The 16,952-nt window shown below is 38.3% G+C and overlaps 1 protein-coding gene across 3 annotated transcripts in view; it reads left to right on the top strand.

Moving 5' to 3' along the window:
* The first annotated feature begins 617 nt into the window (after positions 1–617).
* The window catches only part of DNAJC2 (DnaJ heat shock protein family (Hsp40) member C2), a 32,232-nt gene continuing 15,897 nt past the window's right edge, over positions 618–16,952 (top strand). The window contains exons 1-6 of one of the 3 annotated variants that reach the window (XM_055420721.2): positions 618–880; positions 3,019–3,120; positions 6,054–6,129; positions 14,219–14,317; positions 15,262–15,403; positions 16,748–16,828. In XM_055420721.2, the coding sequence (XP_055276696.1) occupies positions 3,088–3,120; positions 6,054–6,129; positions 14,219–14,317; positions 15,262–15,403; positions 16,748–16,828 (431 nt within the window). In that variant the 5' untranslated portion in view covers positions 618–880; positions 3,019–3,087. Of the gene's footprint in view, positions 881–2,929; positions 3,121–6,053; positions 6,130–14,218; positions 14,318–15,261; positions 15,404–16,747; positions 16,829–16,952 lie in introns of all 3 variants that reach the window. The other 2 variants (XM_055420719.2, XM_055420720.2) reach the window with 2 other exon arrangements.

Here is a 16,952-nt window from a genome sequence, read left to right as displayed (position 1 = left end):
TAAAATGATTGTTGGCCTTGGATTAGGATCTAACACTGAAGAGGGGTTTCTTCTGCAAATGATAGGAGTGTTAAATGAGATACTACAGGTAAACTAGTAATAGCACAACAAACATTAGCTTCTATTATTTCTGGAGAAGGGAAAGGCTACCCACTCCAGTATTCTGACCTGGAGAATTCCATGGACTGTATAGTCCATGGGGGTCGCAAAGAGTCAGACGTGACTGAGAAACTTTCACTTCCTATTATTATTTAGGTAAACATAATCGCATTAGAATTGTATGTACAGAATTCTCTGTAAACGTGTAGGCTGTAACAGTTATTCTCAATACTAATTTGTACACATCTTTTCACTTTTTATACAAGTAGAGCTACTACAAAAAGGAACGGTTATATTCAGACTAATAAAGTAGTAGTAAGTTAAAAAGGAAAAGAATATATTAAGAGCTGCTTTAGAAAATCATGTTCTATGTATTGCACTGGAAGTGGAAATTAATCCTTTTTTTTTTTTTTTAAAGCGGGAACCGATAATTCTAGGAACCTTTCATTCGTGAATCTTGGTCCCCAGCCGGATATTAGTCAGTAGAGGACCTAGGCAGCCGCACACGTTGGCTGAGGGGAGTGGGGGTGGGATTGGCCTACGCACCACGAAGGATTCATCCCGGAAGTAGTTATTGGCCGTCTCCATGCGCCGGTTCCTGGACCTCGTAGAGCCAAGGCGCGAGGCTCGGACAGGGAGGTAGAACTGGAGGGACTCTAAGCGCCCTCCTCCTGGGACGCGAGCTGCTGCGCCCGCGGGGCTGGCTCCGGCGTCATCATGCTGCTCCTGCCAAGCGCTGCAGACGGCCAGGGCACCGCCATCACCCACGCTCTGACCTCTGGTACGTGGCCACTCAGCTCTGGCTCCGTCTAGCCTCAGCCGCCCCTCTCTCGGTCCTCCACCTTGGCGACCCCGTAAGCTATCCTTGCCCGTGGCAACTAGCTTATCGAGTGCGGGGCTGCGACGTCACGAGTGTCTTTTTGCTCCCTTGTACACAGAAGTCCTTCCCCAGATTGGAACGAAGGAGGGAGGGGGGCGTCTTCCTTCTGCCCCCACAGTTTCTTCCTCGTGTCGCTGCTGCTGACTCATGGATCAGTCGGAGCAGTTCGGAACCGAACCCTTCAGTACCCTAGAAAGGTTCTTACAAGCATCTTCTTGCCTAAGGCAAGAAACTGCCCGCAGCGAGTTCCCCACGTGCCTGAGCCCCTTCAAAGCTTTGCTGCTGGCGCTCACTTAAACACCTCTCTCCCTCTGTACATTTCCTCCGGCTTTGTTTTTTAGATAACCCAACCCAAACAGTGCTCCTTATATTCGATAAGAAAAGACCACTGTGTGGTGGAGGTAAGACCCGTGTAGACAAACTTTTACAGGCAGTCATTCAGTGAAACGTCCTATGTAAATCAACTGTCTTCAGTTTTGGGGGTTTTTTTTAAGGGAGAGAAAGTTCCCCTGCTGCTGCAGCAGCTGAGATTTATAGCCTAGGACAGTCATGGTATTGTAAATTTAAAGAGTCTCTAGTTTCAATGATTTAATTGATTATCAGAACCACGTTTACATACGCTTGTTTGTGATTTCAGACATATTTCACGGCATATGTTGTGTTCCTGCTTACAGAGATTTCTCTGTAATCTCGCAAATAGAAAGGCTTGAAAGCCACACTTGCACTACACAGCTCGTACTTCTTGAACATAGTGGTTTGGAATCTCCTGTGAATGGTAGAAGAAACCTCAATTTTCCTACCCAAGTAAAACATGAAAAGCGGAACTAGTTTTACAAAAGTATGACCATTCGGTACAAAGAAAGACTTAAATCTGAGTTATTATTAGACTATACAGCTTTTTGCTTTCATTTGAAATATAAAATTAAAATCAAGATGCTCACTTTTTTCCTGACCCAAATTAACCTTTCTTGAATTGTTAATGTGCAAAGGTATAGTGACTTACCCGCACTTCCCAGGAATAATGATAAAGACTAACTTTTATTTAACAGTTTGGGTCTTCCCTCGTGGCTCAGATGGTAAAGCGTCTGCCTGCAATGCGGGAAACCTGGTTTCGATCCCTGGGTGGGAAAAATTCCCTGGAGAAGGAAATGGCAACCCACTCCAGTACTCTTGCTTGGAAAATTCCATGGATGGAGGAGTCTGGTAGGCCACAGTCCATGGGGTGGCAAAGAGTCAGACACGACTGAATGACTTCACTTTTCTTTCTTTCTTTGATTTTCAAAGTGCTTTCATAGTTTGACATCCATATTTACAAGGAAGCAGATAAGTATTCCTGTTTTACAGTTGAAGGCATCTCTGACTTATTTCACATAGCTACTAATAGTTAGACCCACGCTGAAATTCAGAGCTTTTGATTTCAGAGCTGTTCCACTAAAGCACAGTTTCATTAGCAAATTCCTGTTAGCTGCTTGAAAATTGTCTTTGAGAAAAAATCATTGCTAGTGAATTCTTAAAATGTTTGAAAGATCTAAATTCAGGTTTTAATAATTAAAATATTTTGAGTTGTTTTTAAAGATTTTTTTGATGAGGCTCTTTATGAGTTTATAATTATTTGTTGCTTTATTACAATTATTAGTCTAAAAAGAAGGCAGTTAGAAACATCTCTCCCTGTCCCTCATCTTCCTCTCATTTCCTCAAAAAAGTATCGATTTATTGACATTGCTGAATGTCTTATCGGATAATTGGAAGATGTTGATTAACTCTGTAAATACTAGGAAATGATTATTTATTGCCTATCCTCATGTTAACTGGATTACTGCAGTTAGTTTCTCAGTTGATGGTTTTAAAATTATGTATTTATGGTGTCAGTGATTTGATATTATTTATTGCGTTGGAACAGATTTATTCTGTGCAGTACACTGAAGCCTCTCTCAACACTTTCAATCACAGCCTCAACACTTTGTCAAGTTGAACCTGTGGGAAGATGGTTTGAAGCTTTTGTTAAGAGGAGAAACAGAAATGCTTCTGCCTCTTTTCAGGAACTGGAGGATAAGAAAGAGTTATCAGAGGAATCGGAAGATGAAGAATTGCAGTTAGAAGAGTTTCCCATGCTGAAAACACTTGATCCCAAAGACTGGAAGGTATTTAATATCTGACTCTTGTTCAGTCAGGTGCAGTTTTCCATTATTAAATCATGTTTTAAAATGATTCAACAAAATAATCATAATTTAGCACCTGTTTATGGTCAAATCCTGAGTGGGACAGCACTAGCCACAGGATACTGTCTCTACTGGAGAAATCCAGAAAGGTTTCACGGAAGAGGTAATGTCTGAGTGTACTTAAACGGTTAAGAGACAGTCTTTGAAGCAAGAGGGAGAAAAGGTGTTCTGGGCAGAAGGAATAGATATGCAAAATACAAAGGAGTAAGAGAATATGTGCTGCCTCTTCAGGACTTGGTGAAGGATAGAGTAGCACATCGGAGAAGGCAATGGCAAGCCACTCCAGTACTCTTGCCTGGAAAATCCCATGGATGGAGGAGCCTGGTAGGCTGCAGTCCATGGGGTCGCTACGAGTCGGACACGACTGAGCGACTTCAGTTTCATTTTTCACTTTCACACATTGGAGAAGGAAATGGCAACCCACTCCGGTGTTCTTGCCTGGAGAATCCCAGGGACGGGGGAGCCTGGTGGGCTGCCGTCTATGGGGTCGCACAGAGTCAGACACGACTGAAGTGACTTGGCAGCAGAGTAGCACATGAAAGGGTGGTGGTGAGAAATCAGACTGAAGACAGAATCTAAATGAACTCTGTAGTGTACTTTTTATGCCATACTAAGGAAGGAATTTATATTTTGTTTTCAGGACAGTAAGACATCATCAGAAGTTTCTGAGCTAATTTCAGAAAAGTAATTTCTGGTAGTACAGAAATTTGCTTGAAAAGGGAGAGTAGGATGAGAGGGGAAGGGAATAGTTTGCTGTTAGAGGGCTAGTGTACAAGTGAATGCTTGGTGCTTGAACTAAATTTAGCCAAGTTTTGAGACAAAGGAGAAAGATTTGCTTTTGGGGGAGATAGACTTCACGACGGAGAAGGCAATGGCAAGCCACTCCAGTACTCTTGCCTAGAAAATCCATGGATGGAGGAGCCTGGTAGGCTGCAGTCCCTGGGATCGCTAAGGGTCGGAAATGACTGAGCGACTTCACTTTCACTTTTCACTTTCCGCTTTCACACATTGGAGAAGGAAATGGCGGCCCACCCCAGTGTTCTTGCCTGGAGAATCCCAAGGACAGGGGAGCCTGGTGGGCTTCCGTCTATCGGGTCACACAGAGTCGGACACGACTGAAGTGACTTAGCAGCAGCAGCAGCAGACTTCACGAGTCTTGGAGAACTTGGTTGTGCTGCCCAAGAGAAGGGGATGTATTTGGAAGACCCCAGATCACCCCAGCTTGAGTCACCTGTTAGCCTGTGGTGTTGGTCCCCAGCACAGCATTGCAGGAAAAGGAAGTTTGTGGGGGGCATGGTGTTGTGTTGCTCTGCATCTGGAACTCAGACATCTGTACTGGAGTGAACTAGGGAGTCATGAGCATTTACAGGGCACTTACTATCTTCAACGCTGGCATCAGATCAGATCAGCTTGGATCAAGGTATAGAGAGAGACAGAGAGAAACCCCAGGACTGAGCTTTGTAGGGCATTGAGAAGGCAGTCAGAGTAACTGGAAAAGCTACTGAAAGATGGGAGAAAAACAGTGGATTCAGAGAAACTAAAGCAAGATAATGTTTCAAGAAAAGAGTCACCTGTGCTGCCAGTGAAAGCTGAAGTCAAGTAAAGGCAGTTGGGTGATCTTGTATTTGGCAGTTGGAAATTGATTCTGAAGAGAACAGCTTCATAACCCCAGGGCCGAGAATGGACAGAGTAGAACTAGACTGGAGCGACTTGAAAAGTAAATTCTAGAGAATGGAAAGCTAAAGGAGGACAGCTTTTTCGAGAAGTAATTTTGATGGGAAGCAAAGAAATGGAAGCAAGGTCTGAATGAGGAGCGATAACAGAGCATCTTCTAATACTGATGAAAATAGTTCAGTTGAAATTTAGAAGACGGCTGAAAGATGGTAGCATTTGAGAGACGCAGAGAAGGTGGTGTTTAGAACCAAGAAGAGGAATGGAGTAATTTGTCTTAGTAGGACAGGCATTCTCAGTGTTGAGGGAAAGGGAAAAGATACATGGATGCAGGACAATGGCAAAAAGATGCAGGAATTTGAGTATGATAATTTACATAGTTTTCTTTAAGCAGGAAACAAGGCCATTGATGAGAGGGTGGAGCAGGGTCTATGAAGCTTAAGGAAAGACTAGAGAACTATTGGAATGAAGTGTGAGTGCCAGGCATAATAAAGGAACCCATCCATTGGGAGTTTGCAGTCCTGAATTTATGTTTTATACCTTCAACTCCCTTTTCTTCCCACTCTCTGATACTAGATACACCCTTTGAGTTCTGTCAGGAGCCTTCGTTCAAGTGCTGCCTCAAACTCTAAACTTGCAAGGAAAATGAAAGCAGGTGCTTCCTATCCAAAGAAATCCCCGTTTCTCAAAATGTTCATCCAACCTTCTTTGCTCCACATGGTTCCTATCCTGTCATTGCCACTGGCCCAACCTACTGGGGCTTCTGTAATGCTCCCCTCAGTTCTGAAATGTTTCTGGCTATACCTTGATTTAAGGATAGCCATAGGATATTAATTTGTATTAATAGAAAAAGAGTTATTTGGTCAAGTAATTTCAAAAAATACTAGACGTTATAAGTTTCTGTCTGCTTGTTTTTGTTTTGGGTTTTTTGGTTTGTTGTTTTTTTAACTGCAGGGCTTCTCAGAGCCTTTGTTTGCTTTCTGTGTATACAAATTATCAAGAAGACTATATATACAGTGGTCCACGTTTTCTAAACTTCTGTGACCTCAGGACTCATGTGGAATATCTCGCTAGACTTCTATTACGAGAGTCTCATTTTGGGAAACACTGTATTAGGATAGCAACACAAGGGATAGGATATATGGCTTCATTTCAAATATGACTCCCTTTTGTGTCTTTATCAGAACCAAGATCATTATGCAGTACTTGGACTTGGCCATGTAAGATACAAAGCTACACAGAGACAGATTAAAGCAGCTCGTAAGTACTTGGTTATTTTGGAATCATCAAATATCTGCTATAGGCAATGTTATCCTCTTGAAAAAGTGTTGTATGATTACAGTTTCTAGGCATAACTCTAGATTTAATGTAAGTCTTGTAGTATACCAGTGTATAACCACAGTCTCCTTACCTTCTAAATCAAAAATAAGCAATAAGTCTCCTGAATGGATAGTCTCATTAGGGTCAAGAAATCGGTGTATTTGTGTATTGGGTGTATTTGTGACAAAATAAACAACATTCTTCTAATGGCATGCTTTTTAAAAATAGTATTTCACCTCCCTTTGGAAGTTTGGCCAGTTGTGCTTAGTGGAAATTGCCTTGATAACTTCAGTTTGTTGGTGCTCATTTGTGATCTTAGGTCACATCTCTGTTGATATCATCTTATCTCTTCTGTCCAAGAAAGAGGTATCTGATAGTTCATTGTTCTTTTTATTGACAAGGTTAAAAATTGGTGGGGTACAGGTGCGGGGGCAGAAATCGTTGGCAAACCAGTCTTCATCGGCTTAAGAGTCACTGTCCATTTAGTGCTCTAAACTGTTCTGTCGTCTGACGTCTTGTGGATGTAATTTCTTACACACCACTTGGTCACCTAATTAGTAAAGCTTCATGAAAGAAGTGAAGGTGATCAGTTTTCTCTTTTATCTTAGAACAGTATTCTACCTTCTACTCTAGAGAATGGATATTGAGATAAGAGGAGGTAAAATTGTGGCCATATGAAAAAGGAGCAGGGAATCAGGGTCAGTCAAGAAGAGAAGGTATTGTACTTGGAGAAAGATGACTGAATGAGACCTACCTCATGTTGAAAAATACTGGTTGAGCCTAAGTACGGTAAATGGGGCTTCCCAGGTGATGCAGTGGTAAAGAATCCACCTGTGAATGCAGGAGACATGGGTTCAATCGCTGGGTCGGGAAGATCCCCTGAAGCAGGAAATGGCAACCCACTCATTTTATTGCCTGGAAAATTCCATGGACAGAGATACCTTGTGGACTATAGTCCAAGGGGTTCACAAAGAGTCAAATATGACTGAGCACAAAGCACACACAACTATGATAAATAAACTCAAAGTTTTCCCATTATTGCTTGTATTTAAGAAAGTCACAGGAAGTATCTTCTTCATTTTGTTAGTTGAAGGAATTTATGAGATTATTTAAGACCTATTTTAAAGGATGGCATGATTTTAGAATAAGCATATGTTAATGCTTGTGAATAGTCATTGCAATATACATAACTGAAAGAAAAGCATACAAATACTGTAAATGTGCTGACACATAGAAATTTGTGAAAGAACTGGCAGTGATTTAGAACTGTGAAAGTAATTTTATGTTTTAAGATGAGGGAATTGTTTCTCTAAAGATAGAAAAATATGTAATAATTATAAAAGAAACATCTATTTACTTTTGTTAAGTCCATTCATTTTATTGGGATAATAGAAATTAATTTTTGAATATTCTGTTGCCAAAAGTTTTGTGTCCCCAATGTACAGATTATTAACATTGTGTGGATTTACTATTAACTCTCTGCCTCCTTATTGTATATTCTCAGTATTTATTCAGAAGACTGACATTCTCTTTCCTCTGTCACTGTAAAATAGATGGCTGCTACTTACTGCTCCCTGGAATCTAGTCCAAAAGTAAAAATGCAAAGTTAATTGTTTCCAAGTTTGTAATTATTAGCATAGACAAACCTAATACGAGTCTGATTACATTTGAGACCCTTCTAGTTCTTGAATCCTATTACCAACACATAAAGGAGGTTGTAGGCTTTTTTTACATTTTATTTAATTTTTAAATTATAATTAATGTATAATATTATATAAATCACAATTTTTAAAAGTTATTCTCCACTTATAGTTACTGTAAAATATTGGTTATATTCCCTGTGTTGTATAATATATCCTTATAGCATATTTTGTACATAATAGTTTGTTGAAAGTTTTAATTTTTAAAATTTTTTGAATGGCTATGATGAAAATTATAGATTCATTCATGAGTGGATAAAGTAAGTGGTCTTTTTTTATTCTTTTCTGCATTATCTGAAAAGAATAAATTGCTAGGAAAGTTAAATGATGGATTAAGAGAAAGTACTTGCATACTAAAAGTATTTCCATTTTTTTCTTGAAGAAAAACTGCCACACTGGCAAATGATGCATGTGGGTTTGATAGTCTCTGCTTGGAAATAAAGTCTTTGATTTGAATTTTCTAAATTTAATAATTTTAGCTTAAAATACTTCTCATGGGGGACTTCCTGGGTGGTCCAGTGGCTAGAACTCTGTGCTCCAGTGAAGGAGACCCAGGTTGAATCCCTGGTCAGGGAGCTGGATCCGATAGGCGCAACTGAAGATCCCACAGGCCACAACTAAGGCCCATTGCAACCAAATAAATATAAATAAATAAATATTTGAAAAGTAATTCTCATATTTTAAGCTGAAAGCTGTTTCATAGAATGCCTCTTAAAATTAGAAATAATAGAGACTTTTTGTAATAATCTATAATGGAAAAGAATTGGGAAAAAAATATATCTGAATCACTTTGCTATAAACTGCAACTAATACAATATTGTAAATCAGCTGTACTTCTATATAAAAAAATCATAGATGCTTTTTCTGATAATAGCAATATGAATGTACAGTAAAAGCCCATTTAGTAATGTACCTTCAAAACTCCAGAAACTGTCTTTGGTGAGGAAAGGAGGAGAGAGAAGTCTGAAATTACAATAAACATGCACAACAGCTCCTCAAAAATTACCCTTGTCTCTTTTTCAAACTGAAAGATGTTCTTTGCCTTCCGTTGTCTCATTTTTAATATTGGAGGACATCTTTTGCCTCCTTCAGCCCCACCTCTGGGCAGAGTATACTGTACATAAATGACTAGAGGTGACTAGGTGGAAAAGTCAATGAAGGGAAAAACAGTGTAGCATAAAAGGAGACTATTAACAAAAAACAGGCATCCCTATCTCAGACTTTACCATAAGGTTCAAAAGAAGCCTTACTCCACCTTGTCAGTGCTATAGGAAGATGTTGTATTGGGGTAAGGGGGGGCGGCATATGCATTGCAGAAAGAGACTCAAAAGAAAAAAAAATAGAATTGCCTGGAAGCTCAAAATAGGAGAGCAGGATTTAGAATTACAAAGGCTGACATACAATTAGAAAAGAGGAAAGCAGAGGACAGCCTAGAGGAATGTTCCCAAGATGCAGAAGGAAAGAATAAAAAGATGTCAGATTTCCCTAAAGAACAGGTCAGAATAAATGTAACAGAGACAGTAATTGCAAATAAAGAAGAAAACTTACCTGATTTATAAAGAGCTGTGACTTGAGATTGAGAATATTTGTAGGTATGTGTGCATGCATGCGTGTGGTTAGTTGTGTCCAACTCTTTGTGACTCCTAGGACTGTAGCCTGCCAGCCTCCTCTCTCCATGGAATTTTCCAGGCAGGAATACTGGAGTGGGTGGCCATTAGGGTACTCCTCAGCACACACTTGGATTTCAAAGGAGAACAGTGTGAGTTATGCCAAGCTGCACAGCATCCATTTTGCCAGTCAGGGTGGAAGAGCCCTGAGTGGTGACTAGAGAAGCTATGGTTTTCCCCAAGCACTGGCCGTGGGAAAAGCCAATGCTCCCTTCCTGCACTGCCCGATAATAGTGGGACCATCACACCTCTGAACTATCCTATATGATGTGATTGTTGTTCCTGGCTAGTAAGCTTCCACGCCTAATAGTTAGACTCTTAGTTCCTGTGAGGTGCCTAATAACCTTCAGTAAATTCCTTTTCTTCTTAAACCAGCTAGAAGGTGAAAATGTCTCCTCTTGAGTGTTAGTGGAAAAACTGATAATACAGGTTTTGTTTTCTGACTGTAGCTCAAAAAAACAAAAGTGTATTTATCAAAGTTTCTGAACTCTTGCAGTGTATACAAAAATCACTAAATATGCCATAAAAAGATTTGTACAGAAATATTCATAACAGCCTTATTCAGAGTGTCCAAAAACCGGAAGCCACCCAAATGTTCACCAACAGGATGATGGATAAGCAAACTGCTTGTATTCATAAAATAGAGTAGTGTTTAGCAGTTTTTTAAAAATTGCTGATACACAAAAGGGGGTGAATCTTAAAACATTATGTCAGATACAAAGACATACTGTTTGATTCCATTTAGATGAACTTCAAGAGCCTACAAACATAATCTCTCATGAGAGAAATCAGAAAGGTTGCCCAAGTGGTGGGGGGGTGGGACTTGACTGGAAAAGGGGGTACAGGGGAACTCTGAGTGATCGAAACAATCTGTATTTTCCTTTGAGTGGTTGTTAAACAACTTTATACAATTGTCACAACCTTTTGAATGGAGTACTTAAAATATGAACACTTTATTCTATGTAATAAAGTAGATCTGATTCAACAAACCAAAAAAAAAATCACTTGAGTATTTGTATGTACACACTTGAACCTGGACAGAAATAAAAATTGTATTAATAGATGTGAGAGCAAGATCACTGACTATCAGAACAGACGGTTGGCAGCTAGAGCCCTATCATCAGTAAGTTCATTGCCTGCAAAGCTATCATGTTACCTTCTCCTCCTCCCACCCCCCACCCCCCGATTCCCCATTTTTTTTTTTTTTTTTTTTTTGCTGCACTGCAAGGCATGTGGCATCTTAGTCCTCTGATCAGTCTTCGAACCCAGGTCCCTTGCAGTGGAAGCGTGGAATCTTAACCACTAGACCACCAGAGAATACCTCTGTTACCTTTTCTAAAGGAGAGAAAAAATAAAACATTCAATTCAGATATTTAAAAGAATATCACGGAGGAAGATATGGAGGGAAAAAAGATAAAACAATATCTTAAAATGGATTTATAAGAAGGAAAAAACATAGTAGAGTACAAAAGGAATAAAAACAATTATAGAAGATATTTTTAACTGAAGCCACAGTTAAATGCAGGGAATTTGAAATTTTTTATAAAATTGGCTTTTTTTGGAATTGAAGAAATTTTTAAAGAGTTACCCAGAATTATCTCCTGAAAATGTTTTAGGCCTAGGTGATTTCTTAAGTGAATTTTTTTTTAAATGCTTAAGGAATTGAAAGTTCTCATGCTGAACATAAACTGTTTTAGGAACAATTCATTTCATGACCGTTAATGTAATCCTAGTATGAAAACCTGGCATTGAAAGGCAAGATTATGGAAAAGTCAGTGAAAAGTTCTTGGTTGCCCGGCGTTGAGGGATTGAGGAGAGATGAATAGGTAGAGCGCAGAGGATTTGGGGCAGTGAAAATACTCTGTATATTATGGTGGATACGTGTTGTCATGCACTCATCCAAACCCACAGAATGTCCACTACCAGAAGTGAAAACTATGGTGGTTAGGTGATTATGATGTGTCAGTGTAGGGTCATCAATTGTAGCAAATAGTGGGCATTCCCTGCTAGTCCAGTGGTTAGGACTCAGCACTTTGATTGCCAGGACCTGGGTTTGATCTCTGGTTAGGGAACTGAGATCCCACAAGCCACATGGTGCAGCCAAATTTGAAGAAAAAAAAAAGCTAGATGAGAAAAAAGTAACAAATGGACTGCTCTGGTGGGGGGAGTTGATAAGGAAGGGCAGAGGGTCTATAGATCTGTTAATCATCCTCTTAATTTTGTTGTGAATCTTAAAGCTACTCTAATTTTTAAAATGTGGCCAGAAAAGCTTTAAAAAAAAAAACTACAAATATCATCCATGAATGTATTGAATAATACCAAAAACAAACAAAAACAGTTAATAGCAAAATGAATTCAACAATATGTTAAAAGAATACTGCCAATGAATATTACTCTTAAGAAATACATTAACAAAGCTAAATCTGCTTACATTTTACATAATATTATCAATATATCAATGTGATGTCCTAAGAAGATAAAGTACATACAGTACAATTTAATATTTACTCCTTTTTGATGAATAGAACTTTGAAAAGAAATATAATTAATTCCCACATATTTCAGATTTCACTGCCAACAAACTTAACTGTGTGACTTAGTAATATTCTCATAAAAACCCATGAGGGAGTCTGCCAATGACTTTTATGCTATTTGGGAGTTTGGTTCAGTGAATTAAGATATTAAAGGAGAGAGAACTATTAGAAATAAAGAAATATATTATTTGTAGGTAATATGTGAAAGTGAAAGTCGCTCAGTCGTGTCCAACTCTTTGCGACCCCATGGACTGACTATACAGTCCATGGACTTCTCTAGGCCAGAATACCGGAGTGGGTAGCCTTTCCCTTCTCCAGGGGAGCTTCCCAACCCAGGGATTGAACCCAGGTCTCCCGCATTGCAGGCGGATTCTTTACCAGCTGAGTCAAAAGGGAAGCTGTAGGTAACAGGATCTACCTAAAAACTAAAAGAGGTGAATTAAGTAGCTAAGTGCAGGAAAAATAAACAAAAATAATAGTTTCTGGAAGGTATCATCAAATATATTAGAAAGATAGAGTCATTTTAAAGATAATCCTGCGATAAGAATAGGTAGCCAGAAACAGACCTTGGTAAAATTTACTGAGATAAAGGAAGCCTCACAAATTAATAGAGAAGGGAAGGATTATTAGATAATGTTAGGACTTTGAAAATTAAATAAGCTTTTCAATTTTGACCATAGAAGATACACAGATAGAAACATATCAAACTTCTGAAGAAAGAAGGACCTCCTTTATAAGTACTAGAATACAGTATAAAGGAAATGATCAGTAAATATGAATTAATGAACTGAATGTTTTAAAAAAAAACACAAGAATGGCCACAGCAGCTGGGAAAAGCATTAGCATCAAACATGATGGACTAGGAGAGGCAGCATACAAGCACAGGCTCTGGAGTCAGGCTGCCTGGATTGGAGCCCAATTTGGCCAGGACTTTGGACAGGTTGCATAGAGGTAAAGTAAGTGGTTATTTAACCTCCTTGTACCTTATTTCCTCATCTGTAAAATGGAGAAACTAATAGTACTTTTCTTAGAGAGTTACTGAAAAGATTAATTGATAAATAGTGCTGGCACCTATAGATATTAACAGCTAGCCATTATTCATTGTAAAATGACTCACAAACTAAGAAGAAAAACTAAGATAGCTCTCTATTACTCCATAAGTAAGGAATGAAAGATAGAAACAACCACAAAAATTTTTTTGATCTCCTTGAGCACCAGTGATAATCATATTTTAAACGATTGGATCCAGTGCTCTTGAGGTTGTGGTAAAAAGAATGTTAACATAGGGGTTGCAGTGGTATAACTTTTAGAAAGGGACTTGTTCATACATTTCACTCACTGATATACTTCTCTAAGTATATACTGAGAAGAAAGAGTCATAAATATGAAAAAATAATTCTGTACAAAATGATTCATATTGAAATAGCTTATAGTAGTGAAGAATTGGAAACAATCTATAGTAAATACCCAACAGTAGGGAAATAGTTCAATAAATTATGATAAATCTACTTGAAATACTGTACTAAGTAGTTGTTAAAATTTTCTGAAGCGTTTGCAACTGCCTGGAAAATGGAACTGCTGTAATGCTTAGTTGAAAAAAATCACAACTTAAATTGGTATATATAATATGATTATACCTACATTTTTAAAGGTATATATGCTTAAGGGGGAAAAAGTCTGTGTGGAAGTACACCAAAATATTAATGGCAGTTGTCTTTTTGGGTGCTGGCACTTTGGCCAGTTCTTGAAGTTATTTCAGGGTTTCTCAGGTGGCCCAGTGGTAAAGAATCTGTCTGCCAATGTGGGAGACACAAGAGACTTGGGTTTCTGGATCAGGAAGATCCCCTGGAAGAGGAAATGGCAACCCACTCTAATAATCTTGCTGGAAAGTCCCATGGACAGAGGAGCCTGGCAGGGTGCAGTCCATGGGGTTGCACAGAGTTGGACATGACTGAGCACACACACACTAAAATTATTTCTCTGTAATTTCTTTTTAATAAGCATGTTTTACTATGAGAGAAAATATTTTTAAACTAATATTATGCTTTTAAAAATGGCTCTGCTTAACTGATCTTTTTCTTTAATTTTGATGACTAAAAGGACAAGTTACCTAAATCTTACTTTGTAGATAAAGCAATGGTTTTAAAACATCACCCAGACAAACGGAAAGCAGCTGGTGAACCAATAAAAGAAGGAGATAATGACTACTTCACTTGCATAACTAAAGGTAAGAAAGTGTGTTAACAGTTGGGAATTTTTAATAGTGAAGATTATTTAATAATTCTTTGGATTGGGTTTCCTATGTATACTGTAGTTCACTTATACCATAACATTTAAAAACATTTTTAGTTAATATCTGGTTATTTGTGGTCATCTCCCCCAGAGCCTCACTTTATAAAGTGAGGTTCTCCCAACCAACGACATCAGCAATACCAGAAATGCAGCTTGTCAGAAATGCAGAAGCTTTGGCCCTGCCCCAGACCTACTGAATCTGAATCTGCATTTTTAACAAGATCTGCAAGTGATTTTTATGAGAAGCTTATCCTGGAATTACTTTATATAAGTGCTGTGTTTAATGTTGAGACTACTAAGATCTTTTTCAGTTTCAGACACTTTATGGAATTAAATTGTTCCTCAGATATTTTGCTTATTTAAATCAAGAAGTTGATTCTTTCCTAGTAAAGGACCCACAACTGTCAGTGGCCATTTATATAGCCATATCCTCATAAGCAAATTAATAGAGACAACCACCGTTTCTAAATGTTCCTTAAATGTGATTTTTAATTTTGATGCTAATTTTTTTAAAACTGTATACACACTTTTCAAACTTACTCTTTATTGGCTCACTCTTACTCAGTGCTCAGGATGCCAAAGATCCTTTGATTTTTTTTTTTAACAACCTTGGGATCTAACAGTTAATTTTCTAGCCATTTCTTTTTCCTCAGTCATGCTTTCTTCAAGATTGAGTGTTCATTGTTTTGTCCTTTCTTTTCCAGAAGAGATACTTACAGAAGTTTTTAAGTCCAGTTTGTAACTAGTAGAGCTCGAGCTATTACTGAAGTCCTCCCCTCCCCATAAGCACACACAATTTTTAAGTACAAAAAATAATTTTTTTAAGGAAAAAAATATAGCATTATGGTGATGTGACCTTTGATTTTATTTTTTCTTCAGCCTATGAAATGTTATCTGATCCAGTGAAAAGACGAGCATTTAACAGTGTAGATCCTACTTTTGATAACTCAGTTCCTTCTAAAAGTGAAGCAAAGGACAATTTCTTCGAAGTGTTTTCCCCAGTGTTTGAAAGGAATTCCAGGTGAGTTATGGCATCCCCTTGTGATCATAATGCTCTACTGGCTGGCTTCTTATAGTTCCAGGTTTCTGTTTTTTTCCTCTGGTAATAGTTTGGTTCTCTTCTTCCTCCTCCTTTACAATATTGAGCTCCTCTGGTGAACTTACTATAATTGTTTATTTTATTCTCTAAACAGTTCTTCCTTCCTTTAGTTAATTAACTCCCAAGACATTTTTCTTTTAAATTTCCTTTGGGGGAAAGAATAATGGTTGACTTTATGTAGTGTGATGCTGATACTTAGGTGACAGTGATTTCCCATTTTCTCCTTCCCCTTTGTTAACAGATACACTACTACATTTGGTCAGTTTTCATTTAGGAAAAACTTTTATTCTATTTTTGAGCATCTGATTATCATAAGGTTCTCTGACAAAGGGTGAATTTATTTTTAAGATTAAGTCATATGTAATTTATTTAATTAAAATCAGTTTCAAATTGTGTGAACCAGTTATCTACATTTTTTTGCTTCCGTCTGTATTGGAAGGTTTCCTTAGAGTATATCTTAGCTGCATATTGGAATCAGCTGGGGAGGCTTGAACAGTTCCTGATGCCTGGGTTCCACCTGGAGAAACTGTGATTTTAATTTAAGTGGTTTGGAATGCCTATAGGTTTTTTAATGCTCTCAGGAGATTTTGATGAGTAGCTAAGTTTGAGAAGCACTGTTATTAGTGGTTTGATACAGCCTACTATTTCTTACACCCTTTCTCCTAACCTTTGTTTTGTGGTTTAAAAAAATAAAAATTAAGGTTGTAAAAAAAAAAAATAGTGTATTGTCTTCTGTGTTGTGGAACAGTGCATCAAGTTGGAAAAACAGGTCAGTAGCAGTCTCAGGATCCTTTCAGAGATAGTGGGTGAAGTGCTAAACCTACAAGTCTGATTTTTAAGGGGGAGGTGGTAGAGATGAGGAGGTGGAAATCTGTTCCCTCTGAGGATTCACGTTTCTTAAAAGGTTCAGCCTGCAGGTCACTTCTGTACTGCCTGTACTGCAGGACTAAGTGAGCTTGAAACGGCGCTAGAGTCTTTTTCCTGGCCACCCTGGCATCTTCCACAACCTTGTAATTTACAGAACTGAAGATAAGCTGAGAGTTAGAACACTGTTCCATTGTTTTCTCCTGCACCCCCATCGTCCCCTTGCCCTCCCTTTTACTGCACCAGTATTGCTCATCACAGCATTCCTGATCCCCCTGCTCTATCTCTTAGTCATGGAGGACGTAGGGCAGGGAGGTTGTAAGGGATTGATAAAAACTTTTTTAACAAATCAGTTGTTGAACGTTTGTACAAAATGTTTTTAGCTTTTTTTCAATATTTCAGGTGGTCAAATAAAAAAAATGTCCCTAAACTTGGTGATATGAATTCATCATTTGAAGATGTAGATGCATTTTATTCTTTCTGGTGAGTGAATACATTGTTTCTCCAATGCTTTCATTTTTTAAGAAAAGTATTCAATAAGTACTTGATTGACTTTTATAAATTCATTGATGGATGGGAAAATCACAGAGCCCTCACTGAACAAAAG

The sequence above is a fragment of the Moschus berezovskii genome, chromosome 3 (genome assembly GCF_049115385.1).
Source record: "Moschus berezovskii isolate FMDL1 chromosome 3, NW_MosBer_1.0, whole genome shotgun sequence".
NCBI lineage: Eukaryota > Metazoa > Chordata > Mammalia > Artiodactyla > Moschidae > Moschus > Moschus berezovskii.
Note: the sequence above shows the minus strand (reverse complement) of the source record. Positions and strands in the feature narration are given on the sequence as shown.